This window comes from Rattus norvegicus, chromosome 9, assembly GCF_036323735.1.
Source record: "Rattus norvegicus strain BN/NHsdMcwi chromosome 9, GRCr8, whole genome shotgun sequence".
Lineage (NCBI taxonomy): Eukaryota > Metazoa > Chordata > Mammalia > Rodentia > Muridae > Rattus > Rattus norvegicus.
The window spans coordinates 2,755,088-2,782,095 of NC_086027.1; the positions used below are offsets into that span (position 1 = coordinate 2,755,088).

The window sequence follows — 27,008 nt, forward strand, 5'->3', positions numbered from 1 at the left end:
CGACTTCCTTGTATTCATGTTGCCTCCTTCTGTCCCATCTAACATTTGGTGGTAAACCGGAGAGGAGTTTAGGGCTCCTGTGACCCCCTCCCCTGGTTGTCGTTTCTTTATCACCTCCCTTTGCTGACACCCACCCACTGACAGTGTGGTTTCCTTGGCTTCCTACAAGCTGAACAGCTGCCTGTTGCAGCTTGAAACCTCTGGGCCTTAGGGTCCTTTGTCTACCTAAGATCCACATTCTGGGTGTTACTGGCAAGCCACTCAAACATGGCTAGGGCCCTTTGTAAAACCTGTCCTCCTATCTCTCCAACTCTCCAGAACAGAGTCTCTTGGTTCCTTCTTTCCTGAGAGCACATCCACTACTGCATGTTGTTAACTTAAGTCTTGGCCAGTGTCAGGAGGATTCCCAGACCTAGGCCTTCTCCAGAACTCCAGGGCTTCCTTGGCCTTTGCCACCTGATAGGCTGGGACACCATCTTCTGCAATTCATGCTCGTTCCTCCAGCTGCTGCCTGGACCCAAGTAACAACTTAGGGAATGACTGTATTCTCCTTTTTCCTTGACCTTCTGAGATGGGTTCCAAATTGTCTGTGCTTAAGAACGCTCTTTGGCATGCCTGAAATCAAACCTCAAAACTTCACCCCATACTCTCACGTAGCTCTCGGTTCATATCTGGCCCCAATATCAAGTATACAACAGCCACACCCGACATGGACTGAATAATTTCCATTCCCAAATCCTTACCGGCCTAAAGGCAAAATGGCAAACACTGAAATTCCTGCCTCAAATCTTTTACTGCCACTCCCATTGTTCACTCTGTTCCTTCACTTCTGCATGACAGCTCTAAGTCCCAACCCTACTCCTAAGCCCTCTGCGATGTTATCCTGCAGGCGAGCCTGCACCCTATCCAACTGTTCTCCCACTCTGCCTAGCCGCTGCCCATGGACAAACCCCTCACCTCTCTGTTTGACACAAAAGGTCCAACTGAGATCTGAGCCCTCTTCCCTCCCACGGTCCCCCCTTAATCCTGCCCAGAACAAAAGGACAATTCTGGTTCTGGTTAATGTGTTTGCTGATAGTTTTAATTATTCCAGGTGTGGCACAGTAGAACCACTTCTGCTACGGCACCACATGGGAGCTGCTAAGCATCAGGCAATGGCGTCAGGAGCAGAGGACCCCTAAGTACTAAGTGATTATGACAAACTGCCCTGTGCCGTGGAAGTTCACTGAGCAGCCAGGAGAGATGGGGTTTGGCCCCCCCATCTCAGACTCAAGCTTTTTTTTTGTCTCAGTAACCTGTCTTAGGTCAGGCTGGCCCCTCCTGACTCTGAAACACTCTGAGAGGTAAAGGTGCTGTGCCCTTAAGGACAGTTAACTGGTGAACCTGTTCCAGTGTAAGTTAGTGTTACTTATCTCCTCATACAGAGATGGCATTAGGAAAACAACTATGGTAAAAGGACGCAAGAGTAAAAGCTAGCCCCCTGACTCTGTGTCGGGGAGAAAGTAAATGGACACCATTGACCATCCCCCAACTGGGCTGGTAACATTCCTTGCAGACATTTTGGAATTTACTCTCCACCTGGGAACAAACTTTTGAGTTTTTAAAAGAGTCTTCCTTTCTTTCTCCTTCTGTCTCTCCTGCAACCCTGAGAGAGCCTCACACTGTGATTTTCCCAACTCTAACAGCAACATAAGAGCTCCTTTTCCTTGAGCTGAGACCATGATGTTCCTTTCTTTGTCTCTTGTTTTGCTTTCCTGGGCCTCCCTGCCAAGGCCTAGGTACAGTCTTCTGTGTCCACACTAACCCAAAGAAAGTGTCCTTTAATTTTTAAAGAAAGGGCATACAAGTCCACATTTAATCTGTGATTTATGTGGACCCCACAGGGACTTGTGTCCTCATGGGACATGGGTTCACTAGACCATGGGGCTGCACACAACAAAAATGGAGACATCTATAAAACTCCCAATCCCGCTAAACTGTATCTCTGTTATACTAGACTAAGGAGGTAACATCAGACAGTAACTAAAGGGGTTTTGTCATTTTAGTGGTTTGGGACTCAAAGGATAAACTGCTGATGGCAGCACAAGCTGGCACAGTGAGCTACAGCCGGCTGCACTGCGTCTGAAGCCCTGCTCTTGCTGCCTCACTTCTCCAGGCCCATTCTACTCTGAGATAGAACCTGACCCCTGCCCTCAACACCCCTGAGCGCCTCTCCCATGTGTCTGCTTTTGTTTCTGCATGATCTGGAACTAGCAATATATCTCTAGAGAGCCCTGTTAGATTTCCTTTTCACAATGAAAAATATAGAAAACAATCTCAGCAAATAATAACCTTCAAAACCTTGGTTTTTAAAAGTATCTTATGTGTGGACCTGTTTATATAGACCGAGTACATGCGATTATGGTTTGCACACCATGTACTTAGCAACAAATTGACTGATGAGTAAGTGCTCACATAAACTGAAGTTGTCAGCTTGGCTAACTTCATCTTATTCATGGTGAAACTAAAATTTTATAAACAAAATAATCGATAAGCACATGCACACACACACACACACACAAACGAACACACACACACACACGCAAATATAATTAAAAACTATGACCACATGCGTTAAACAAAGAGAGATGGGTGATGATTCTGAACCTTTCTTTGGGACAATTAACATGAGTTTTCAAATTTTTCATTTTATTTATATATACTTTTAAAGGGGGAATAAGAAGAGGGAGCTCTATCTGTATGATTATCTGAGCATAAAAAGCCCTCATACACACTGAATAAGACTTTTTCAGTGGGTGGAATAGGCTTGATTCTTTGGCACAGAAAAGGCCATTCTGAACAGGGCACTGATACCACGGGCATGGAGACCTCATCAAGGTGCGAAACTTCTCACGGGAAAGGACAGCATCATTTAGGCAAACCAGCAGCCTACAACATGCGAAAGAGGGTTAATAGCTAGGCTATGTACAAAATGAAACGACCTAAACACGAAGAAACAAAACTCAACTGAAATGTGAGATGCAGAATTAAGCAGAGAATTCTCAAAAGAGGAGGCAGGAGTGTCCGGGAAGCACAATGGACTGTTATTCATCTGCTAAGAAAAATGAAGTTAAATGAGGATTAAACTGTGAGGGAGCTAGGAGAGCAGGGTAGAGCAGGAGGCAATGTGGAGAGTACAGTGTTGTTTCTTTGTGTGGGTTGGTCTAAAAACCACCATGGCTGACTTACAGGAGGTAACAGAAGGAACCTGAACACTGGCCAGTTTAATCTGGGAGAAGGGGTTTACAAGTAGAAACACCATGTGAGGCTTTTGAATTAATTAAGAGGGAGGATATTTATCAGCTTTCTATTTACAGTGTATGTTAAAGCAGTAAAAGAGGCAGGAGTGTTGGGCCCTCAGGAGGCAGAGGCAAGTGGGTCTCTGTAAGCCAGTCTGGTCTACAGAGAGAATTCCAGGGCCTCCCAGAGAAAGTCTGTCTTGAAAGACCAAGGGGAGAGACAGAAAAAGAAAAAAGATCATGCAATCCAAACATGCCATTCCTATTCATGGTAAATGTTTTATAATCTTTTGGGGTGTATGTCTGTGTGTGTGTGTTTGTGTGTGTGTGTGTGTGTGTGTGTGTGTGTGTTTGAGAGAGACAGAGACAGAGACAAGGAGACAGAGACAGACAGACACGCAGGCATGCGTGCACGCACACACAGAGAGAGAGACAGAGAGAAAGGGAGAGAGGGAGTGAGGGAGGGAGGGAGAGAGAGAGAGACAGACAGAGACAAAGAGAGAGACAGAGAGAGACAGAGAGAGAGAGACAGAGACAGAGAGAGACAGAGACAGAGAGAGTGCTGACAGGGAATTAAAGCCAGGACATCCTTCTAACATGCTGGACAAGCACTCTATCCTGTGCAGCATCCTCTGCAGTTCTCTCTTTCCTTTAATGTTGAAACAGTGTTGGTAAATCGTCAGGGCACCCTTGAACTTTTTGTTTTCTTTGTCTCACAGCCTCTCCTCCCAAGCAGCTGGGGTTAGGAGATTGCACCCCTAAGCCCTACTTCCGGTAGGGTTCTCTTTGAAAAGTCCTCTTCTGTGAGGACCCCTTCAAGTCTCTCCTTTTTCCGAACATTTAAAAAACACCATGCCTAAGAATCTTTTGCAGGGAAATGGATATTGAACTGGGAAGGCCCATTTCTTCATTTTGAGATTCTGGTTATAAACATGTCATAAATATAAATGCCAAACTCCGGAAATGCAGGTGTAGAGCGTCAAATTCTAATCAGACTTAAGTGATGTGGGGTTTTGCTCTAATCTCTATGGTGCTGTCCGTTCCCCAAGTCCATGTTTTTCCTTAGGGTGATCATGCCTTTCCCGAGTACTGGTATGCTGCAGGGTGCTCAGTTCCACATCTGTCTGCACTATTTCAAAGTTTTCCTTCCAGCCCACACATCTATGCCTAGAGCTAGAGGTTAGAACCATCTGTCCCTGCTCATTAACCAACCATTCCAGATCTGTATGGTGGTTTTTTTTTCTCTGTACTAAAATTAGGACAGTCCAGGCCCGTTGTTACACCGATCACACCACAATGTAGTTACCTATCAAAGGCCAGGGGAGAATCAGATCTTCACCACTGCAGTTTCCAACTTGTCTTCATTTTGGAGACCTTGGAATTTCCCTCCCTTTAAGTGAGTGCATCCATCCCTATTTATTTTATTTTATTTTTTATTTTATTATCATTTTATCCAGCATTACTATATAGTTAATGGCAATTTTAAGTCTCTCGTTTTGCCAGTTCAAAAAAAAAAAAAAAGTAATACTTTTCATCACTACAAAAAGTAGTCATGACGGAATATGGCGCTCAAGCTGTTCAGTGATAGGAGATTATCTCCACCCACCACTCTACAGCACGGCTTTGCTGTAGGTAGGCCCCATTTCTCCGACCTTGAGAATGTTCTCGAATTCTCTCAGCTGGCCTAGCCTGTTTCTGTCAAGCCTACAGGAAATGCTCGCATCACGATTTAAATGCCACGAGGGGAGAAATATTCTCGTGCGTGTTCACTGCTGTGTCCCTTGTACCTGATAATTCAGGCACTTTTCCCAAATGGGGAAAAAACGGGGGGAAAAAAGTCCTGACGGCTGAAGGGCCAGCCTGTGAGCATGTCCTCCAACACGCAACCGGACTGAACCTCCTACATGTGGCTGGCGAAAGGGGCGAAGGGGTCCGGCCAGGCGCTGGCTTCTGTCTAGAGGTGCATGTTATTTTCTATTTCTAGGTGCGTTTCGTTACTTTTCCATTCAGTCGCCGGGCTGTTCCAACGGGATAACCCTATTTATTCAAGGCGCCATTTTGAGGGAATGACCGGAATAAATGCTTTCCTGAGAGAACTCTGACCACAGTTCTGCACAGCACGTGTTTCAAAGCGTCTTCAGACACGGTTCTGGGGGACCCGGGAGTGGCGTGAGTCTGTCTGTCCATCTGTATGTGGGGCTCGGGCCTAGCTCGTCCCGAGAACTGTACCTCACGCGTGCCCCACGCGCACCCCTCACCTACTCGGGTGGGCGTCGTGGGTCCTCCAGGCCCCCTGCGAGGGCCGAGCGCTGCTGCCCATTGGCTGAAGCCCACCACGAGGCCAGCCCCGCACAGTCATCCCCGGGGGCGCGCCGCCCACGCCTCAGTGACTCAGTGACTCTCGCCACGCTCGCTTCCCGACTCCATTGTCTCCGAGGCCCTTGGCTCTCCTTCCACTGCCTCCGCGACATTTTGCTCGTTGGTGGCCAGGCCGCCACTCCGCAGCTGCCCCGAGTAGCTGCTAGCCGCGTAGCTTCTGTGCCATCTTCGGGTTTTTTTCCAGGGGACCTCCGGCTGCCATCATGGTGAGTCTAGGGCAGGCCCTGGGTGACAGTGCAAGACCAGCCCAAAGCCACAGACTCCTTACAGGGAGGATGAAATTCGGCTTTTTTGATGTAACATGAAGAAATGGGGGCGAGGGCAAAAAGGGGTTCCTTCGTATTTCCGGTGCTGGGTTCCCCACTGGACAGCCCCCAGGGTAAGGCCTGGAGGGCAGGAGTTGAGGCCTTGCTGACTTTGGGTCCTACACAAGCACTGAGGGGCCCCGGGAGATGGCGGGAGGCCGGTGGCCACGGGCAGCCCTGGGGACCTCGGGCTGCTCCAGGGTGGGCCAGGGGCAGGACCTGGGCGTCACGTGACAGCCCTTTCCTGCCTTTTGGGGTAGGTGCCTTGGGTTATGCAGGCCGCCACCCAGCCCAGAGGCGGCTTCCGGGTAGGGGCGGGCATGGGCTCCTCTGCTAGGTGAGGCCTAGGCTGGCAGCAGCAGGGCCTGTGGACTTCTGGATGCCAGCCCTGTCTCCCCTGACTCAGTCAGTATGGTTTTGGGGGGCTGGAGGCGGGGCCTTCGCAGGCCACCCTTGGCCAGGCCCTGTTGACAGTGGTGCCTGAGAGGTGGAGGTGGCTTGGCCTCAGCTTGAGTGTTTAGCTCAGGTGTGCGTGGGATGGGGAGGAGCCAGAGGCCTGAGTGGGGTTGGGGGAAGGGTGAAGGAGGGGATAGCTGGACAGGACACCTGCTGAAATCCCTGCCCTACCCCAGGACACTGGCTTTGTAGCTTCCAGGCTAGCTTAGGCTACAGTAAGACTCTGCCTCAGAATCAGTACTGCAAAAGTTGATGGCCATATAGTCACAAATCCCTTGTGAGTTGCATCTCGTTTATAATTTTTTTCATTTTCAAGGTAAAGGAAGAAATTTATACAGTTTACGACAGATGTTAAAATTAAGTTGGACTTTAGTAATCATTTTAAAAATTGTGAATCACAATTGTGAATTATCTATCACAATAATTAAGATCGCACAATACTCACTACATTAGTGTCAGAAATGTGATGACTGGGGTTGGGGATTTAGCTCAGTGGTAGAGCACTTGCCTAGGAAGCACAAGGTCCTAGTTCGGTCCCCAGCTCCAAAAAAAAAGAACCAAAAAAAAAAAAAAAAGAGAGAGAGAGAAATGTGATGACTTCAGGCTTTATATAGGGTAGTATTTGTGACATACATGGAAATTTGCTTAGCATAGTGATTTACTTACATTTCAAAAACGTTATCCTAAAATCTTTTAATAACTATTCTCAGCTTCTAGCAATATTTGATATGTGGATATTCAGATATATTGGAATGTGTTACTATACATAATAGGAAAGTGTGTGTGCTAGCCTCCAAGATCATAGCTGGTATTCTAATATTCTCATTAACTCATAGCTCATTTGGAGATATAATTAATCTGCCTTAAGTTTAATACAATTTGTTTTCAGTATGCTATTATAGTCTACTGGTGGGTAAGGTTATACTTTTCCACCAGGGTCAGTAGTGGGCCTGTAGGTGTGGGGAAAATCTCAACTATTGGGGTTAGTGGGGGCCAGAGGCCAAGGCAAGAGGATCACTTGAGCCCTTTAGAAATTCAAGTCAACTTTGGCAATGTAAAACATCCTTTAAAATCTGTTGTACTCAAGAAATAGTGGCATGAGTTTGAAGCCAGTCTGGTGTACATAGCAAGCTTCAGGCCAGCCAGATTTACATAATAAGGCCCTATCTCTTAACTTTAAAACTTACACTTTCTTGAACATCAGAGTTTGACTGACAAGTATTTGGTTGTCGAGTGGTTTTGATCATATTTTAAAAGAAGTAACTAAAGCATTTATCTGTCGTGGGAGTTTTAAATAAAACAATATTAAGCATACAGTAGGCATTAGGTCTTATTAAAATGGAGTTCTTTGCTTTCTTGGTTTTGAGTGTCACCTACTGGGTAAGGACCAGGATATGGTGTGCTTTCTTTAATACATAATACACTATTAAGACGAAACAGATTTTATATTTACTCAGGTGAAACAGGTAGCTTAAGCCCAAATCAAGCATCCTATGATATTTAATGCTTTATTTTCCTTCTCATTAAATTTTCTCATTCATTTTCCTTTTGTATAAAGAATACAATTAGAAGACATAGGAGATTTTTTTCTAATATTTTTACAAAAGGAAACCCAATATTTTGAAAAATGAAAAGCAAGTTCTCCTGAAAGAATAAAAGAAGTCAGCAGGTTAAAAAAGCCCCAATAAATGTAGGTATTTGACTAAGTCCATGTTTGTTGTGTTCTGTTGTATTACCTCTTCTGTACACACATTCTCAGTTAAGTTCTACTTAGAAAAATTCATGTTAACCAATTAAGAATCTACTGTATGATGATTGTAGAGAGTTTGGATCAGAATCAGGAAAAGGTGAGTTGTGTGTATAGACTCCATGAAAATAAAAGATGGTGTCATCTCTATTAACTCCCGAAAATTTCGAGATGGCAGTGGGGGCTTATATGGTGTTATTCAAGAAAGAGCTATTTCAAAACATGCATTAAACACAGTAGTATTAAGGAATAGGAACAGAATTCATGTATTTCCTTTTTTTTTATTAACTTGAGTATTTCTTATATACATTTCGAGTGTTACTCCCTTTCCCGATATCCGGGCAAACATCCCCCTCTCCCCTCCCCTTCCTTATGGGTGTTCCCCTCCCAACCCTCCCCCCATTGCCGCCCTCCCCCCACCAGTCTAGTTCACTGGGGGTTCAGTCTTAGCAGGACCCAGGGCTTCCCCTTCCACTGGTGCTCTTACTAAGATATTCATTGCTACCTATGAGGTCAGAATCCAGGGTCAGTCCATTTATAGTCTTTAGGTAGTGGCTTAGTCCCTGGAAGCTCTGGTTGCTTGGCATTGTTGTACATGTGGGGTCTCGAGACCCTTCAAGCTCTTCCAGTTCTTTCTCTGATTCCTTCAACAGGGGTCCTATTCTCAGTTCAGTGGTTTGCTGCTGGCATTCGCCTCTGTATTTGCTGTATTCTGGCTGTGTCTCTCAGGAGCGATCTACATCCGGCTCCTGTCGGTCTGCACTTCTTTGCTTCATCCATCTTGTCTAATTGGGTGGCTGTATATGTATGGGCCACATGTGGGGCAGGCTCTGAATGGGTGTTCCTTCTGTGTCTGTTTTAATCTTTGCCTCTCTCTTCCCTGCTTTGGAGTTTTAATGTGCTTTGGATTTAACATACTCAGTAAAATTAAAATTTAATAATTTAATTCTTCCCTTCCAATTTGTATCCCTTTGAGCTCATTTCTCTGGCTAGGACTTCAAGAACTATATTGAATAAGTAGGGAGAGAGTAGGTAGCCTTGCCTAGGCCCTGATTTTAGAGGGATTGCTTCACATTTCTCTCCATTTCTTTAATGTTAGCTACTGGATTTCTCTGTATTGCTTTCAATATGTTTAGGTATGGGCCTTGAATTAATGTCCTCCCATTACCTTTGTCATTGTTAGGATACTAGTAGGATAGGTTTGATTGAAATATACTCTCAAGAATATTAACAAAACCATTGCCTCTTGTGTACCATCTGGAGGAAGTACCAAGTTCACAGACAGTTCTTCACAAACTTCCCAAAGCCAGCAAATTGGAGCATGAAGAAAGCCATGTCCAAGGCATTCAAAACCAGCATCCTCACCAATGCCCCCAGAAAAGGCTTTCTTAAAAGGAGGGAGGTACTGAGACAGTTGACCATCATACACTCAGAGAAGACTGTGCCAGGAGAATTGGGGAAAGATTGTGGGAGAGAGTAATTAGGTATCAGTAGTCAGTGAGTAGAAAGTAAAGTGAAAAAGAAAAAAATATATAAATAGAAATAAAATAAAGTTCTTTAACAAAATGGGACACAATGTATTGCTGAGCTATACTGTGTTTACACTTGCACAGGCTTTAACATCTAGAGAGACAAGATGTGATGAGGTAGGATGCCCTTGTCATTTACATATACTATGTATACAGCAAAGATAAATGAAGTGGAGAACACACAGATCAAAGTTCCATTGTTCCCTCACACGTATATGGCTCTGCTTCCCTTTATCAGGACTGTGGAGGCCAGTGCTCATCCAGGTCTCAGGGCTCAACCAAAATGCAGTCCCCTGTGATCTCTGGCCAAGTGCTCTTGTGTTCCCAAAGAACTCTGCCTCAGGCTGCAGAGGCACTGAGGGGCCAGCCTTCACCTTCAAGGTGCAACCACTCTTTCAGCCTTTCCAGGCTCTCTGTTACTCAACTGGAGGCTTCAGCAGAGGCCTTTCATCTCAATAACAGAAGCTTACCTGATCCAAAACATTGGGAAGCCATCCTACACTCCTGATTGGCTGGTTATCTGAGACCAAACAACATAACTCTCTTCTTTATGCCTGTTTTCCTGATTTGAAAGTAAATAAAGTGATCATCTGTGGTGTTGGTGGTAAGAATAAAATCCTTAACATGAATAATAGGACCATGCAGAGCATGGGCTTCACATTCTAGATACAGAGTGAATAGCTAGAGGGAATTACCAAAGAAAATAATAAGAATCCTAAAAACAATTACAAAAATAATGAAATGAATTAAAACAAAAACAAAAGCAAAAACAAAAATACCTTGTGGGTGCTGGAATGAAAGGCATGTATTGACTTTGACCAGCTTTGTAGGTATTTGAAATAAAAAGCAAACAAACAAACAAACAAACAACCTCATTACAGTTGCAGCTGTAGCAGGAGAGAAAGCTGGGAGATACCCTGTGCTGCTGCCCCCATGCTGTGATTCTGCAGCAACTAGTTCCTTGGGAATAGAAACCTGTATGCAGTGGGATCCCTTGCTGGCCCTGGCATCTCAAAAATAGAGGTTTCCCTAATCCAAAACCTTGGAATCCAGTTTACTTCAGGCCAGGAATGAAGTCAACCATCATTAGTGAAAGAGCAAGGGAAAAATTACATAGGAAAAATATGTGCCTTAATCAGAAAAGATCCTCAACTTCTAAGGCCTCCACAATCTCCACTCCTCTCTTCCCGGCTTTGCATATTGATGTTGTATAACTCCAGATGGTAGGAAAAGGCAGAGTTCTTCCCAGAAAAGTCATACATGATTTTCACCCTGACATATGTGAGGTGAGGTGGCATCATATCACAGAGTCAAGAAAGCCAGGATAAGAACACAGAAGCCACAGATGACAATGCCAAATGGACTCCCTCCTGAACTTATGGACCCATTAAAATTGAGGTTTAGCCTAATCTTAGGCCATTCCACTCCCTGCCCACCTGCCTGCTTTTTATGTTTGCTATGAGTAAAAGTTCAGCTTGTAGCCCCAATATCTTCATGATTGGACTTGGACATTCAGGAAGAATGATATTGGAGAAGGGATGGCTATGTGGTTTCAATGTGGTAACACATGGTCCAGGTTGATGTTTGCTCAGTGATGTCCAATTTAATTGTCTTGTTATATTTGTTAAAGAGAAGATGTCCAACTTAATATATAAAAAGTACAGAAATTTATTATTTTATATATGGCCTATAGTTGATCCCTATGTTCCCAAGAAAAGGGAGTTTTTATTGCAAAAAATAGGATTATAGATCATTGATTTTGTGAAATACATGGGTATGTAAATAGAAACAATGTCAGATGTCATGGTCTTTACAGTAAGCAAATATTCCCAGGTTTTATACACTCAGGGGTCTAGAAGGAATATATTGGCCTCCCGAAAAAGGGAAAACCTTAGGAATCGAAATGTGTGTCACATGCATTGTTTCCAGTAATAGATTTACTTTTAAGAAAAAACTCCCTTCTCCTTAGTCCCTAGAGATTTGGGTGCTAAGAAAAATCTGTTCCCTAATTCAGGGTTGTAAGCAACTCTCCCCAGCAAAAGCATTGATGACTTCTAATGAAGCAGAGAGAAACATCTAGCTTTGGAATAGAGGTTGCCAAACAGTATTCCAAGTGACATATGAGAGACTGGAGGAAAGGGCCCCCACAGAAATTGATCTATTTGAGAGAGCTAGTTAGCAGGTAGACCATAGAACTTCCCAGTGACATCATCAGTAAGCCCCTCACTGGACAATCTATTGTATCTAAGAGATCCCTAGAATCTTCTGTGATGTCACCAGTGTTGTGGTGACACCAACTGCCTTTGGGATATTCCTTCAGTTCCCTTTGGGTTCACAAGCAGGCATGTTTCCCCAGCTGCTCAGGCTATTTCGCAAGGAAAGTGGAGATCAAGGAGAGACCACACCAAGGCAGAAGGAAGATGACCTCCTCTCTAGTAAAACAGGAAGGAGGAAATCATTCTGGGGAAGGCTTGGTGAGTCCTGGGCAGAGTTGGGGAACATCCTCAAGGAGGTAGGTTTGAGATGTGCCTTCAAGGACTAGGCCTTACAAGCAGGAGCCTTGGTATTTCTCAAAGGCAAACCAAGAGTCAGGAGTTTCTGATCATTAATTTGAGAGAAAGCCAGAAAGTGGTAAGCCTTCAGTTTCTTTTCTGGAAGTTCTTTAATTGTGAGTGTCAATGAATGGCAGTTGGAGGCACTGTGAGATTAAGCATATTTCCCTTCATGGTGAGGAGTTGAAGCATTTCATCCTCTAGATTACTGTAGGTTACATAAGTCTCTGATGGCGAGAACAAGGAAGGATGTGCCCCTGGAAATTAATTGAGTTCTCAGACACTTTGGGCTGAAACATACATGATTAGAGCTTGATGGTGCTAAGCATTATGAACTCCAGGATTATCTGCACCACAGCTGATATGAGATAATAATGTCCCAGATGTTTATGTCTCAGTCAGATTATAACTTTCAGTGTCAGGGGTCCTGTAATAGTGAGTGTGGCACGTGTATGGCATTAGAGCTTGGGAAGAGGGACATAGCTTAAGAATCCAGTTGAAGAAAGCTTTTCTGCTCTTTCAGGGATTCACCCAGTCTCTACCATTTCCCCTTCCTCAACCTCCTTTTGGGATTCAGAATGATGTTTTCTGCCCATGGGCCATAAAATATGCAAATTCACTTGGGTTTATCTATCTATCTATTTATCTATCAGGATTTGGTAGGAAGACATCATCCCAAAATGTCATCAGTGAGCAAGAGAAGTGTCGAAAGGAACTGGAGGAACTCAAACTTGAAATCCAGAAGTGTAAATTCGAGAGGGATGAACTTTATCAAATCCTGGATCTTTATATCTATGATGATTGGGACCTCAGGTAGTCATTATGCCCAGTAACCTGTTCACTGTCTTGTGCTCTCTCTCAGCTAACCCAAGATTTCCTCATAGCACAAGAGAGTTTCACCACTCATCCTGGATTTTAAGGAGCCTTGGCAGGCATTTGCTTGTGAGAAAAGCTAGGTGCTGTGTGTTTAGGGTCAACCTCTCTGGTACGTGACCCTGAGCATCTTGGATTAGCGTTGGTTCTATCAACAGCTGGAAGGACCTGGTCACACTTGCTGCCTCTAAGTGAGGGAATGAAATGCCTGCACGTCATCACTCTTTTACTCTGATTTTGTTCATTATACACTGATTCTGTGGCACCTCCATGCATGTAGTTGGCGTTCTACTTGTGTTTATATATGGGTTGGTATGTATGTATGTGAAAGTATTTGTTGGTTTTATGCTCACGGTCAGGGAGTCTGGGGAGTTTAGTGGGATCTGAGGATTTGTGTGATGGACAGTTTGCAGGTCATGATGGTATGGAAGCCCACAGAGTACTTTGCATCTTCTATTTACTTAGGTGGTAGATAGGACTCTCCTGAGGGAAGGAGGGGTTACAAATCCTCTTCCCTGTCAAAGTAGTTATGCCCTCTGGGAATTCATGGAACAGTAGGAAACAAGGTTTGAGAATCCCTGTTTTCAAAACAAAAGAATTGTCATCACAACTATCTGTTGGACCCAAGCCACTCCAGTACAGAGGGTCCTTGCAGAACTATATCTCCACAGTCTTTGAAAGAGTCCTTATTTCAAAATAACTCTTTGCTGATTTGCAAAGAAACATTTCCTTGAAAGAATTGTTGTTGGAGTCTCACTGTTGTGTTTTTGCTCTGGTCTTTGTGTTTGCCACATGATTCCCTACCCCCTCCTTTCTTAAATTTGAATTTTTTATTGTTTTTTTTATTTACACTTCACCTAATTCTGAAATCAGGAGTTCAGATTGTTATTTCTTCCTTGGGCCATGTCCCAACACAGGCTGGATGTCGAATTGCCAATACTTCAATCCGAACATGAGAGGAGAATGATGTCTATGCAAATGATGACCAACTCAATAAGTGATGCCATGGAGAGGTACAAGGAGCTCATACAAGCGAACAGTTCCTACCGGTGAGTCACTTACAGAGATGAGAACCCAGCACTAGGCAGGAAATGCTTCTGTCCTGTATGACTTTGAACCAAATTCAGGGCTCTGGTTCCATAGTGTCTGACTCTTAACAAGAAGCCTGCCTCCTGGCAAGGGTCTTAGATTAGTAACTAATGGACTCATTTGTCGTACATGCGAAGTGTGTAGAAGACCCTCCAATTGTTATTTTCCCCATTGAGGATCCTCTAGATAGAAAGTTTTGAACCATGATGGGAATATCAATCAACTCTGAACCTGTAGTACTCTGACAGGAGATTTAAAGATCTGTGATCCATGAGAAACACATGGAAAGATTGTATAGCTATTGGGTCTTCAACTAACCCTCAGAGGGGATTTCCCCACTATGTGAAGATGGTTTTAGCACACCATAGATATATAAGCACCCATATGGACCATCTCTTCTTCCTTGATTTAGGTAAACCGTCTTAGTGTCAGGATTTTCAGAAGTACTTTGATTCATGTGGATTGTGGATTCTGGATTTGACCCCCTCTAATTGGTGCTAACTTGTATAGTGTGGCTCTATTCTGGGGATGTCTGGGGATGAGGACCCATGAAGGGATGATTGTACTTGCAAGAGTGAGAGGCAAATAGAAGCTGGCTGGGATTTACCATTGTTTGTTTGTGGTTCAGCATCAGGCACTCCCAGCTCCTGCGTGAACAAGCTCAATTGAAGAACAAAATACAGATTTTGCTGAATGAGAAGAGAGAACTGCTGGTGGAGCAGACTGAACTGCCAGCATCCTCTGTGGAGGCAAAGAGGTTCTGTGAAGAGACCGGAATGAACATCTGTGTCCCCAGTGCCAAGCAATAGCAGGTAGGGTTAGACCTCAGGGTCAGGTTGTCCTCATGTCTTACCATAAACATAGACAAACCAATGTAACTGTCTATTGACTGATCTATGTACTGTCCTCCGTCTCATCCAAGTGTTCATTTATGTGATGGCTTACAAGGCTTTCTGTGGAGATAGCCCTTTTTCAAGAAAAGGCATGTTTGGAAAGCAAAAGCTCCTGCTCTTTGAGAATCTGCAGTTTATTAAGGGAGATAAGTTGATCACACATCAGAGCACTACATGCCATTATGTGTGGAGGGTGCTATGTGCAAGCCCCTCTTTAGACTAGAACAGGGCTTTGAGGGATGAAGCAAAAGCCTGGAGCTCATTTTCTTTACAGGGATCGTTTGAGACTCCAGGAAGTAAGTAGTTTTCAAGGAGGAGAGCCTGGTGGAAATGGCAAAAAAAGGTTCTAATTGTCATTTGTGGTAGCTTTTGTTCTTCCTCCCCCCTGTCCCTCTATATGAAGATGGTGTCTGCCTGCTTCATAGATCTTGGGTAACTACAGAGCCTGAGGAGCAGCATGTCAGTCCTGTCTTATTTGAGTGCTCCTGGAGAGTTCACATCTGGGCCTTACAATATGAAGCTGGTTAGAAGAGCAAGGATGTGGAATAGGTTTCTCAAAGGCTGAGGGTTGGCATGAGAGATTTGAGACTGCAAGATCAAAGTTATACCTATGTACCCCCAATTCTCACCAAGAAAGGTGCATTGCTGTGCTGACCTGCATCTTATGGAACATGCGGGGAGGCCAGTTCATGACAAGCAATTTTGTCTAGTCATCATCCAACTTAGTCCTTTAAGCCTAGGTCTCTCAACAAACATGAAGCTTCCTGTTTTGTGCTGGCCAGCAGTCTTTGCATCACTGGTCCAGTTCCAGGTGGAGCCCCCTCTCTTATTTTCTCAACACATTCTTAAAACATTCAGTGATTTTCAAAATAAGGATTAGATTTCTTCACTTTACCTGAACATAGGTATCCCCCTGGAAGACTCTGGTTTGTCTTATTGGTTTTGCCATGATCTTGTATGGAATCCTAGAGTGCATCCCTCTGCTGACATTTCTTTGCTGACTATATCATGGGCATGGCATTCTTTTAGGATAGACTCCCTCTCAATATTGTACAGTGCTGCATTTCAGAAAAGTCACTGTATGTTATTTATTTAGCCTTTTTCTGACTGACATTTAGGTTGTTTTAATATCACATGAACTCTAATGTGATGAAAAGTTCCTGGTAAATGACCATGAGTCACTGCCTTCTCTGATGCTTCCAAGGTCTTCTATGAAGGAAACAGGGTAGTTTTAGTGAGGGGCCTATGATGAGTCAGCATAGAGCTTGATGGAGTCTTTTCCTAGAAATCTCTGTCTTGGGAATTTGATGTGGTGTTGTTTAGGCTATTTGTGCAGAACATGTAACTTATTTGTAGGACCATCAAGTATCTGCATAGAAAGGTTTCCTGAAGTGGAAATGAGTACAGGCTAGGGCAGCACAGCCTACTTGAGTGTAAGAGACTTGTACACAGCATTGTTCCCAGTAATTACTAACTCAACAGGAAATGTGCTGCATAAGAGCAAAGTTTTCATTTGTGCATGTGAGTGTGTATCTGTGTGTGCGTGCCCGCGCACGCGCGCGCGCGCGTGTGTGTGTGTGTGTGTGTGTGTGTGTGTGTGTGTGTGTGTGTGTGTTTACCAGCAGTGGCTGAGCATGTTTATTCTCATGTTGTGTCTTTTTCTAATGCTGGATGATTTTTCAAGTCTTTTTGGTATGGGAATTTATATATAGGAGTGTGGGTGAGTGTGTGTGTGTGTGTGTGTGTGTGTGTGTGTGTGTGTGTGTGTGTGTGTGTGTGTTTGTGTGTGTATGTGTTTTTTCAGTAGTGAACGTCTGTTTCTCTCTATTTCCAAGTTTCATGAGAAACGAATTCTAAGAGTTCACTTTACATCCATGAAATATGAAATACAGCTGCCCAGTCATTTGGCATCTCCATCTACCTCTGTACAGCCAAAGGACACTTAACTTATTAATTAATTCTGTTTTCAAAAAATTCATAACAGAATTATCTTGCAAAGTCTGGGGAGGAGTGGGAAATATGTTCAAGTGAGTCCGGTTTCACAGGGGTAACAAATGGTAAAGACCTGGATCTTGCAGGTCCCTTTTTGTTATGGTGTAGAAGCAGGACAATAAAGTCCTTTAGAAATGCAACCCCCCAAAAAGAGGACACAAAAACACCTGTAAAATTAGATATTCAAGTGATAGGGGAAAACTACTGATCTGCATTGAAATCCTTTGGAGCACATCAAAGGAAAGGAGTACAGGGAGGTAAGGGCAAGGCTTCTCTATAAAACCATGAGTTTATGCTGCTTCTCTGTTCTTTGTGAATTGTGAAAGCCCACTGGAAGTTTGTGTCACTCACTGTGTCTTCTCCGAGGTTGCTTTCCACATTGCCTGCTACCATTTCTTTCCAGTTACCTTGGCAACTCCAGCTTCCCCTGGGCTGTGGCTTGGATTTTATTCATTGAGAATTTGAGTTGCTTGGAGTTGTATCATCATACAGCAAAAGTCCCATATGCTGTGGTGCAAGACCAGGACAGTTTCAGGAGCCCCTTTAGGTGCACAGATAATCCAAAGCACTCCCCTATGTTATCTGTGTAGTATTCTGCAAGTGCTGTTAATCAACATCATTGTCTCTCAGTTAATTTCAGCCTCAATGAGGTTAGGAGAAATGATGAACTTCAGATGGGTCTGGGAGTGTAAGAACAGGTAGCCCTATGAGAAGCCATGTTCAGAAAGTGGAACAGAAGTTTTAGTTAACCCAGTGATTCCACAACCAGGAGTAGGTTTTGGCACTGCAACTAGGGATCATCAGAGTTGTAGTGGTCCCAGAGCAGCCTGGAAGGAGAATCAATCCAGACATCCATCAGCCAAGGAGTAAAAATGTACCATAGGGTGGAGCCCTTCCATGGATTCTTATTCAGTGTGAGATAATCCATGCAAGCTTTTACTTACTTACTCACTCAAAATATCTTTGGCACAATCACATTACCTGGAGAAAATTTATTGATTTGGATCCTGGTTATGGAGATTTCCTATGATTCTAGCTTTGGGCATGAAGTCACTCAAGCTATGGTAAAGAGAGCTTGGATTAGAAGAAGCTGCACACTGTGGGGAAAGTCTGAAAGAGTGAACAAGAACAAGAGTCTAGTCCACCACCAGCATATGATCCCTTGCTGGGGAACAAGAGTGCTCTACACAGCCTTGGGAACTTGCTAAGCAAGATTGGTAATAGGGAAAGAACCCTGAGTCTATATCGATTTATAAGAGGACAGCACATCACTGACTGAGCTGTTTATAGGCTCTTGTCACTATGTACATTAGCCACACAACATTTGTTTTTATGCCTCCAGCGTATCCTGGGGAATCTTTACATTAAGCATTAATGTTCAGGTAGGAACACAGGCTGGAAGAAGCCATGTGAATATCCTTTCCCTATATAAATACCCTTTTTGGGTGAATGACCACCCACATGGTTTTCAGCCTCAGGCAGCTAAAGAGCTACTCAGAGTATTGTTCTGGTAGAGTTAATGTGAATTTTCCCCATGAAACAATATATATGATCCTCTGGATTTCTTGGTATTTTCTACTCCTTTCTTCCTGTGATCTCTCCGGAAAGATCTCAGGACATTTTCTCTTCTGTCCTCTCACAAATTGCCTTACACTAGCCATAGACTTACAGGGGTGCTGGTGTGTTTCTACATCACAATCACCTATAATGTTCCGTGTGTTTGCTGGGAAGGTTTGCATGGAGCACATTCTCAGTGATTACAGGATCTATGCACTTCCCATGGATTTGATGTGAGATGGCTTCTCTGTGTATTTGCAGGTACAGCGGTTAAAATGGAACCTAGGCAGGTTCCTTCACTGCAAACATAATCAGAACTTTCACCTCAGTTCTGGGCATGTTCTCCAGAAGGAATCCACATGGAATTCTAGGTTGCTCATAGCTCTCTTGAACTCCGATTCAGAGACAGCTACAATGTTATTATTCAATATATTATACCTGGACCAGTGGAAAAATATGCTCATTTTTTCTAAATTCCAGTACAGTGCATAGTCCACAGTTTAAATTCTAGCAGTTTTTAAAAGCTGAGATATAAATCCAAGCCCAAGTACTCTATGACACTTGAGGATACAGGGACTTACCTCAGCTGACAGGTCATGCTGGATTGTCCAACTGAATAGAGCTGATGTAAGAGGGAGAGCAGAATAGACAACCCCTCACTAAACCTTTTTTCCCTTGCTCTGCCAGGTCTGAAATTCTCCAGCAGAAACTCAAACATGACATAGACCAGGACAAGATCTCCCTTGGTGAGAAGTGGTACAGGAGGAGCGCTAAGTGTGCACAGCAAATACACCACTATTGCATCTCATCTGTAATGTCCATAGCAATTGTGGACTGCATTTTCCTCCTTTAGTTTGATTTCTTTGGATTGAACAGGCTGTACTTTCACCTTGCCTCTCTCCAGCAAGTGTACAGTTTTGGAGGGACCCAGAGAAGTGCTGATGCACATCAATCAAGAGCTGCTGGTCATCCAGAAAGACTGTGCACGTGTAAATTTGTACTTGTCCTGATGGGTCATCCAAAAGGGTTTCATGGAGATCAGTTCACAACATTGGAAAGACTTTGGGACAAAGACTGTGATGTATTTTATACTCGGTATTGGATGGTTTTGTCCTTCATACCCCACTCCAATAGAGGAGACCTCCTTACATTCCACTTGAAAAGATTATTACCATCAGTAACTGCTTGTCTATTATGTTCCAAGGCCAACTACGGGGTATAAATCTGTTCTGCAGAATGAATAGCAAAAGAATGTTTAGCACAATTCCTCTGTTTAGATTTTGTTTTCAGTTTTGATTATTTTGGTTCTTTGGTTTTTCTTGTATTCATTTGAAAGTTTGTTATTTATTTGTTTTTGTTTTATTCTTACAGTTGATTAGCTATTTTGATAAGGATATAGACTGTATATATTGACTACCCACATCTGGTTACTATTGAGTAAACTGGATGTATTCTTTTAAATAAAACAGTGATCTCAAACTCTTCACTCTTAAGAACCTTTTTATTGATCATTAGTGTCACCATCTGAAATCCCACAGCTATCAGGTAGTGATGGATCTCTGCATTCTCGTGGGGACTGGGCATCATAATTACTTCCCAGTCAGACTGAGATACAAAAGCCATTATACAGTCACTGTAGACTGTGTTTCCAACTCTGTGAATACCATGTTCATCATGCAAAATTTACCCACGGTGTAACCTTGTTGTCAATATTTAGATACCACTTATTGTGCTGTTTTGTGGATGAGAGTGTCGAATATATTAATGGGATATACATCAGGTTTTCTGTAATATTTCCCAGGAAATAAATGCATGGGATAAGGGAGATTAAAAGCAATCAGGAAGCCAACACCCAAATTTTGTTTTGGAAAGAACTGAACACCCAGAAATTTGGATGATCATGACCACAGCACAGACCGTCACTTCTGTCCACCTCTGCACACATCCCTGGCCCAAGAGGAAACTGCACAGTGCCTCCGATACAGGAATATGAGAGCAGTCAGCGACAGGAACCTACTTGGTCCAGCCTGGACCCAGAACTGAACTGAGTACCGAGAATATTTGAAGAAAACCAAAGGCATAGTATTCTGTGTTTCCTGATTGTGGCTTTTTTTTAACACTCTAAATGCGATTTTTTTTTGTTTTGTTTTGTTTTTGGATATTTTTTCATTTCCATTTCAAATGTTATTCACTTTCCTTTTTTCCCGGAAATAAGACCCCCTATACCATGGCACTCCCCTTCTTCTATAACGTGTTCCCTTTCACATCGACCCCCTTTCCCTACTCCTGACATTCCCCTACACTGGGGGTCCAACCTAGACAAGACCAATCGTTTCTCCTTCTATTTGTGCCCAATAAGACCATGCTCTACTACATAAGCATTTGGATCATAGGTCAGTCCATGTATAGTCCTTGGGTAGTGGTTTAGTCCCTGGGAGCTCTGGTTGGTTGGCATTGTTGTTCTTATGGGGTTGCAAGTCCCTTCAGCTCTTTTAACCCTTTCTCTAATTCCTCCATCTTGGATCCAGTTCTCAGCTCAATGATTTATTGCTAGCATTCGCCTCTGCAATTGACATGATTTGTCTATGCATCCCAGTAGATTGCTATAGCAGGATCCTGTCCTCATGGTCTCCTTAGCTGCATCAATCTTATCTACTTTTGGTTGATATATATACATATATATATATATACATATACATATACATATACATATACATATACATATACATGTATATATATATGTATATATATGTATATATATATATATATATATATATCACTGTCTGCTCCAAACTTTTGCCTCCATATCCTGACCTATGAATATATTTGTTCTCCCTTTTAACAAGGAGTGAAGCATCTGCATTTCAGTGGTCTTGAGAGGCAAATGCTAGCAGCAAACATTGAACTGAGACTGGGCTTCCCATTGGAGGAAATACTGAAAGTATTGGAAGAGCTGAAGGGGTTTGCAACCCCATAAGAACAACAATGCCAACCAACCAGAGCTCCCAGGGACTAAACCATTACCCAAGGACTATACATGGACTGACCCATGGCTCCAGCTGCATATGTAGAAAAGGATGGCCTTGTTGGGCACCAGAGGAAGGAGAAGCATGTGGTCCTGCCAAGGCTGGATCCCCCAGTGAAGGTGTATATGGGGGGGACAAATTGGGTGGGGAACATTGTTATAGAAGAAGGAGGGTGGGATGGGATAGAGGGCTTATGTTCGGGAAACCAGGAAAGGAAATAACACTTGAAATGTAAGTAAAAATTATTCAATAAATGAAAAAATTCTGAAAAAAATGAATTTGTGACCAATGGTGCTGGGTTAATTCCTCACAAGTTGATCAGATCTTGAAGAAGTTCACATTGATAGATTTCTAGGGTAGGAACTCCCAACATTCCCTGCTTCAGTAAAAATAGGGCTATGTATTCAGGCCCTTCTCAGCGTAAGAGACACAGGCTGTCCCTTCACAGATCATGGGAGACAAAAAAACAATGAAAGTTGCAAGCCTATACAGCTGGGTGTGGTCGTGGTTTGGCCTTGTCTACCTGGATGGTTAATCACAAGAGTTCCACTTTTCTGTATTTGAAGTATGGAAATGAGCTGGAGAAACGAATCAGCAGTTAAGCACAGTGGCTGCTCTTTCAGAGGACCTGGGTTAGAGTCCTAGTGCCCACATGGCAGCTCTCAACACTCCATAACTCTAGTCCCAGGGATCTCATGCCCTCTTCTGATCTTTCTACACACCAGGCACACACTACTGCCCAGATATACATGCAAGCAAAAGACCTGTGGACATGAAAACAAAGAAACAAATACAAGCGAATAAATAAATCTGTGGAAACCACTTTATCTCAACAGAACATAGGTTTGCTACAAAAATAAATGAACTTTTTTTTGTCATCTACATGAATTTATTCATACTTTCTTAAATAAAAGATGAAAAGGAGGAGAAGGAGGAAGAGGAGGAGGAGGAGGAAGATGAGGAGAAGGAGGAGGAAGAAGAAGATGAGAAGTTGGAAGAGGAGGAGGAGGAAGATGAGGAGGAGCAGGAGGAGGAGGAGGAGCAGGAGGAGGAGGAGGAGGTGGTGGTGGTTCGGGTGGCCAGGGAAGTTATTCATAAACACTGAACAGGAACCAAGACTCCAAAACTTGAGTACTCTTTGTACCCTCAGCCTCCAACCCTCCCGGAGTTCCTTTACAACAAGACACCCAGATCAGCAGCAGAGGTACCTGGGGCCAGCACTCAGATTGTGAACAATGGGATGGAAGGGGAAAGTTCAAAAATGGGAGCTGAGAAGGGGAAGGGATGAAGAAGAGAGATCCTAGGCTCTAGAGGACAGTCGGCCACAGGAGGGGAATGTGAGCCAGTATGGGGGAGCCCATACTCGGGCCCATGCTCCCTGGACCACAGAGCACCCCATGGTTTGTTCTTCAGTCCACTCCCCTATTCCTGAAGCCTCACAGGCCCAACTCCAAGTCCTCCAGCCCCTCCTCCAAAACCCTGTGCCATGTCAGCTTTTCCAACTGTTCTCTGTTGAACTTCCCAGCCTGGAGGCGTTACTGCAGCTTCTCCACCTGTATCAGCTTCTTCCTTAAGTTCTTGATCTTCTTGGCTTTCTCTGTGGTGGCAGCAGAGTCGGGTGCATGGAAGGCAGCTAGAGAGGTGGCCTGGGGGCCATGGAGAGCACTGGGTGTCTGGGCTGAGAGTCCCAGAGACACCTTATCAAGAGTCCTGTTCAAGGCCTCTGTGTCTTTCTCCTGTGGCTGTCTCCTCTTCTCCTTCCACTTCAGGTTGCGTTTGGCTTGCCTGCTTCACCACTGTCAGGTCTGGATGGGGTGACCTGTGTGGAGGCCTCAGGGCTCTGTCCTGGGGAAAGTTCTGGTTTACTCTTGAAAAACTTCACTTGTTTTCATAGGCTTGGTTTCTTGGAGCACATATCCTTCTTTGACCCTCCGCTACTTGTGCTGTGTCCCATCGGGTCTCTGTGTTGATTCAATGTAGTTGCCGACGGTCATGTCAGTTACAACGGGAGTCGCCATCTTGAGAACCAGAACCCAATAAATGAATTAATAGGGGTGATAAATGGAATTGTCCTGCATTTAAGTTCTTGATAAATGGCAGCATTCATTCCTTTTTAAAATTGCTTTTTAGGTGACCTGGGTTGGATCTGGAATTGTGTTGGGTGGTTTTGAGTTTGAGAACTCAATAGACTATGCCTTTTATATGCATCATTGTTGCTGTCTAGTGGATGAGTTAGGTCCATTTTAAACCTAATGCAGGCACCACAAAGTGAGTTTGGAGAGGACGTACTGAGAACAACTCCCTGGGCTCTAGCTGTCTTCTAGATAACCCACTGTCTCTACATGGAAACCTTGCTCAGGCTACCTTCCTCATTTCCACCACCTTATGTCACCGACATGACAGATGCCTGAGAAACACTTTTCTTCAGCCAGATCTGCCTCTTCCCAGGTGCCCCCTTGTTCTATGTCTAGAAGGTTCATTCATGTTCATCTCCTCCCACAAACCCTGTGTATCCTTCAGAACACAGTTGAGTTCTTCCCAGCATATGGAAATAACACCAGACAATGGAGACTCTAGAGTCAGGAAAACATCTAAGAAGACAGGGCACTCAGATTGCACAGGATCCTGATAACCAATGGGGAAGACAGGGTGGATAGACAGATGGCCACTTCTCTATTCAATATTTGAGAGGGCACATGCACTTCATAATTCAGGAAAGTCTCTACATGTATACCTGTAAATAGCTCAGCTGATTACTACTAATTGCTGGTTAGCTCTGAGTTAACTTCTAATCCAGGAATACTTCAAGAGGAATACTTCAAGGTTTGGCGGCCATTGCGTATTCAAACCCAGTTGCAGAAATACCAAGGAGGGAGAGCTACAGGAATATTAAATACAGAAGGCCCTAGCATGAATCTCAGGAACAAGGCAGCCACCTGACCAGAGGAGCAAGCCTGAGTTTTGAAATGAAGGGCTTTGCTCCCACTCACTCCTGGCTGGAGATGAGAAGGAAGGTAGGACATTAATCTCAGATCTCTAGCTCCCAGAGCATAGCACAGCGTCAAGGTTCAGTTCTTTGTTCGCTGTTGTTTTCTCTCATGCTGCTTTTAGGATTATTTCTTTTAGTTTTCTTTCCTTTTCTTTTTTCCTTTCCTTCCTTTCTTCCTTCCTTCCTATGTTTCTTTCTTTCTTCCTTCCTTCCTTCCTTCCTTCCTCTCTCTCTCTCTCTCTCTCTCTCTCTCTCTCTCTCTCTCTTTCTTTCTTTTTTAATACAGGGTTTCACTGTGTAGCTCTGGTTCTCCTGGAACTCGATCTTTTGACCACTATGTCCTTGAACTCATAGAGATGTGCCTGCCTCTGCCCCACAGGTGGTAGGATTAAACACAAGGCATGCACTATCACTGCCTGGCTAGAATTATTTCTTTATTTTGTATTTTTGACCTCCTGATTGTATGTCACAGAGAGTTTCTTCTCTGATTCTGTCTGTTTGGACTTCTACATGGCTGTTACACCTGCAAGCTTAATTCTTTCTATACATTTGTGATGATTTCTGCTAGAATTTCACTGAAATATAAGTCTGTCTCATCCATTCGATGTTACTTCGGCTGTTCCCTGCTATACCCCATGAATTCTTAGGTTTGGACTCTTGAATGTGTCCCAGGCTCTTTGGGGATATTGTTCATGCTTCTTATTTTTCCTCCTTGTCCTCTACCCCTGAGATTTGTTCTTGTGCATGATCTTATCTCTTAATGACAGTCTTGGTTGTGGTGTCTACCAGTTTGACCATCCTCTTCAAATATTTTTATTTATTTAGTTTTTAATGTTTCAATCTCCTTGCAAAGTTTTTCCTCCATATTTTGAAATTCTACTACTGCGCTCTGAACTATTATATTTGCTTTTGAGGCTGTCTGGACAAGATTTTGGTTAGATTTCCTTAATTCATGAATTTATTTGACTCCTTATGATCATCAATTCTTTTGAATAGTAAGGCTGTAGATTCTTTCTTGGACATTTCAATTACTTCTGTATGGGATACTGTGGTTTCTGTAACTTAGATCTGCATGCAGTCCAGCTATGATGACTGGGGGAATTTGACTTTGATTTCAGATGAGTGACAGAGGCAATCTAGTCCTTGCTATGTGCCAACACGATCAAGCATGGGGCAGCACCTTAAGCACCAAGGTGACCAGATGGAGTCAAAAGTTTGGTCACCCCCAGATTCTACAAACCTGTTGGAGACTGGATACCCAATTTCAGACTAGATAGCCTGTCTACAATCATGGGACTGAACACAGTGCTACAGGCCCAAAGTAACCTCTAGAACCATAGAAAGGGAGACTTGAGGCCTGGCAGTAACCTTTGGCACCTCAGACTTCAGGATTTCATACCCACATTGATGTCAGATACCACTGGAAGCAAAGTTGCAGTATTTCGAGGGAACCCTTAGCAAACTGGAACCACACCTCAGACCCTGTACTGACCTGGTCTGGAAATGTGGTTGCAAGGTACTCTCTGGTCCTGCAGGAATTGGAAGTCTGGATCCAAGACTAAGTCCCACATAAGCTGGAGACTCAGTCACAGGCACACTCTAGACATCAGGCATTTCTGCAGAAAAAATAATTTTTCATCGGTTCATGTGCTGATAAACTCTGAGGCTGACTCCACATGTTCCCTTGAGTACCCACCAGGAGTGGTACATGTGGATTATGATAGTGGTTCTGTTTTTAGTTCCTTCAGTAGCCTCCACATTAGTCTCTACAGGCTTTATGATAATTCACATTCCTACCAGCAATGTAAACCTATAGTCATTTATTTCTGTATTAAAAACCAAAAGCACAAATACTATTTGGATGTGTGACTGATATATATGTCAGGGGATATGTGTACCACAGGGCAGAGCTGAGGGTTAGAGAGAGTCTGTATGGAATCGGTTCCTTCTCCCACCTTTACATTAGTTCTAAGAATTAAACCTGGTAATCAGGCCAGGATCTATGTTTCTTTACATACTGAATCATCATTTTGCCTGGGATGACATGGAATTTCAGTGGAGTTTCTATTTGTATTTCCTTGGTGGCTAAAATCATATTTATTGGTTATTTGTACATCTGTTTAGCAGTTGAGGGCTGGAAGTGTGACTTAGTGGTAGAATATTTACCCAGCATCCAGTTCTGGCTGCAGGCCCGAGTCATACACACACACACACACACACACACACACACACACACACACACACACACACAATCACACACACTATCACACACAGAGAGAGAGAGACAGAGAGAGAGAGAGAGAGAGAGAGAAACACACAGATGTTTACACATGAGACACAAAG

At 43.6% G+C, this 27,008-nt stretch overlaps 1 protein-coding gene and 1 pseudogene across 1 annotated transcript; one reads left to right on the forward strand and one right to left on the reverse strand.

Annotated features, from left to right (window-relative positions):
- The first annotated feature begins 4,840 nt into the window (after positions 1-4,840).
- Spetex2dl1 (Spetex-2D protein like 1) lies at positions 4,841-20,129 on the forward strand. The gene is made up of 5 exons (XM_063267945.1): positions 4,841-4,910; positions 5,371-5,863; positions 14,037-14,168; positions 14,837-15,020; positions 19,338-20,129. The coding sequence occupies exons 1-4, from the start codon at positions 4,841-4,843 to the stop codon at positions 15,015-15,017; spliced, it is 876 nt and encodes a 291-aa protein (XP_063124015.1). The 3' UTR covers positions 15,018-15,020; positions 19,338-20,129.
- Positions 20,130-22,566: 2,437 nt separating this feature from the next.
- Positions 22,567-23,694, reverse strand: LOC134480313 (partner of Y14 and mago-like; annotated as a pseudogene).
- Between the last annotated feature and the right edge of the window lie 3,314 nt (positions 23,695-27,008).

What these genes read in the sequence shown, in the direction of transcription:
- Spetex2dl1 (XM_063267945.1), top strand. Translation starts at nt 4,841, where the DNA reads ATGGCGCTCAAGCTGTTCAGTGATAGGAGATTATCTCCACCCACCACT. An exon ending in ACAGCACGGCTTTGCTGTAG is followed by an intron (nt 4,911 to 5,370) that starts GTAGGCCCCATT and finishes TGCTTTCCTGAG; the next exon opens with AGAACTCTGACCACAGTTCT. An exon ending in CAAGCGAACAGTTCCTACCG is followed by an intron (nt 14,169 to 14,836) that starts GTGAGTCACTTA and finishes TTTGTGGTTCAG; the next exon opens with CATCAGGCACTCCCAGCTCC.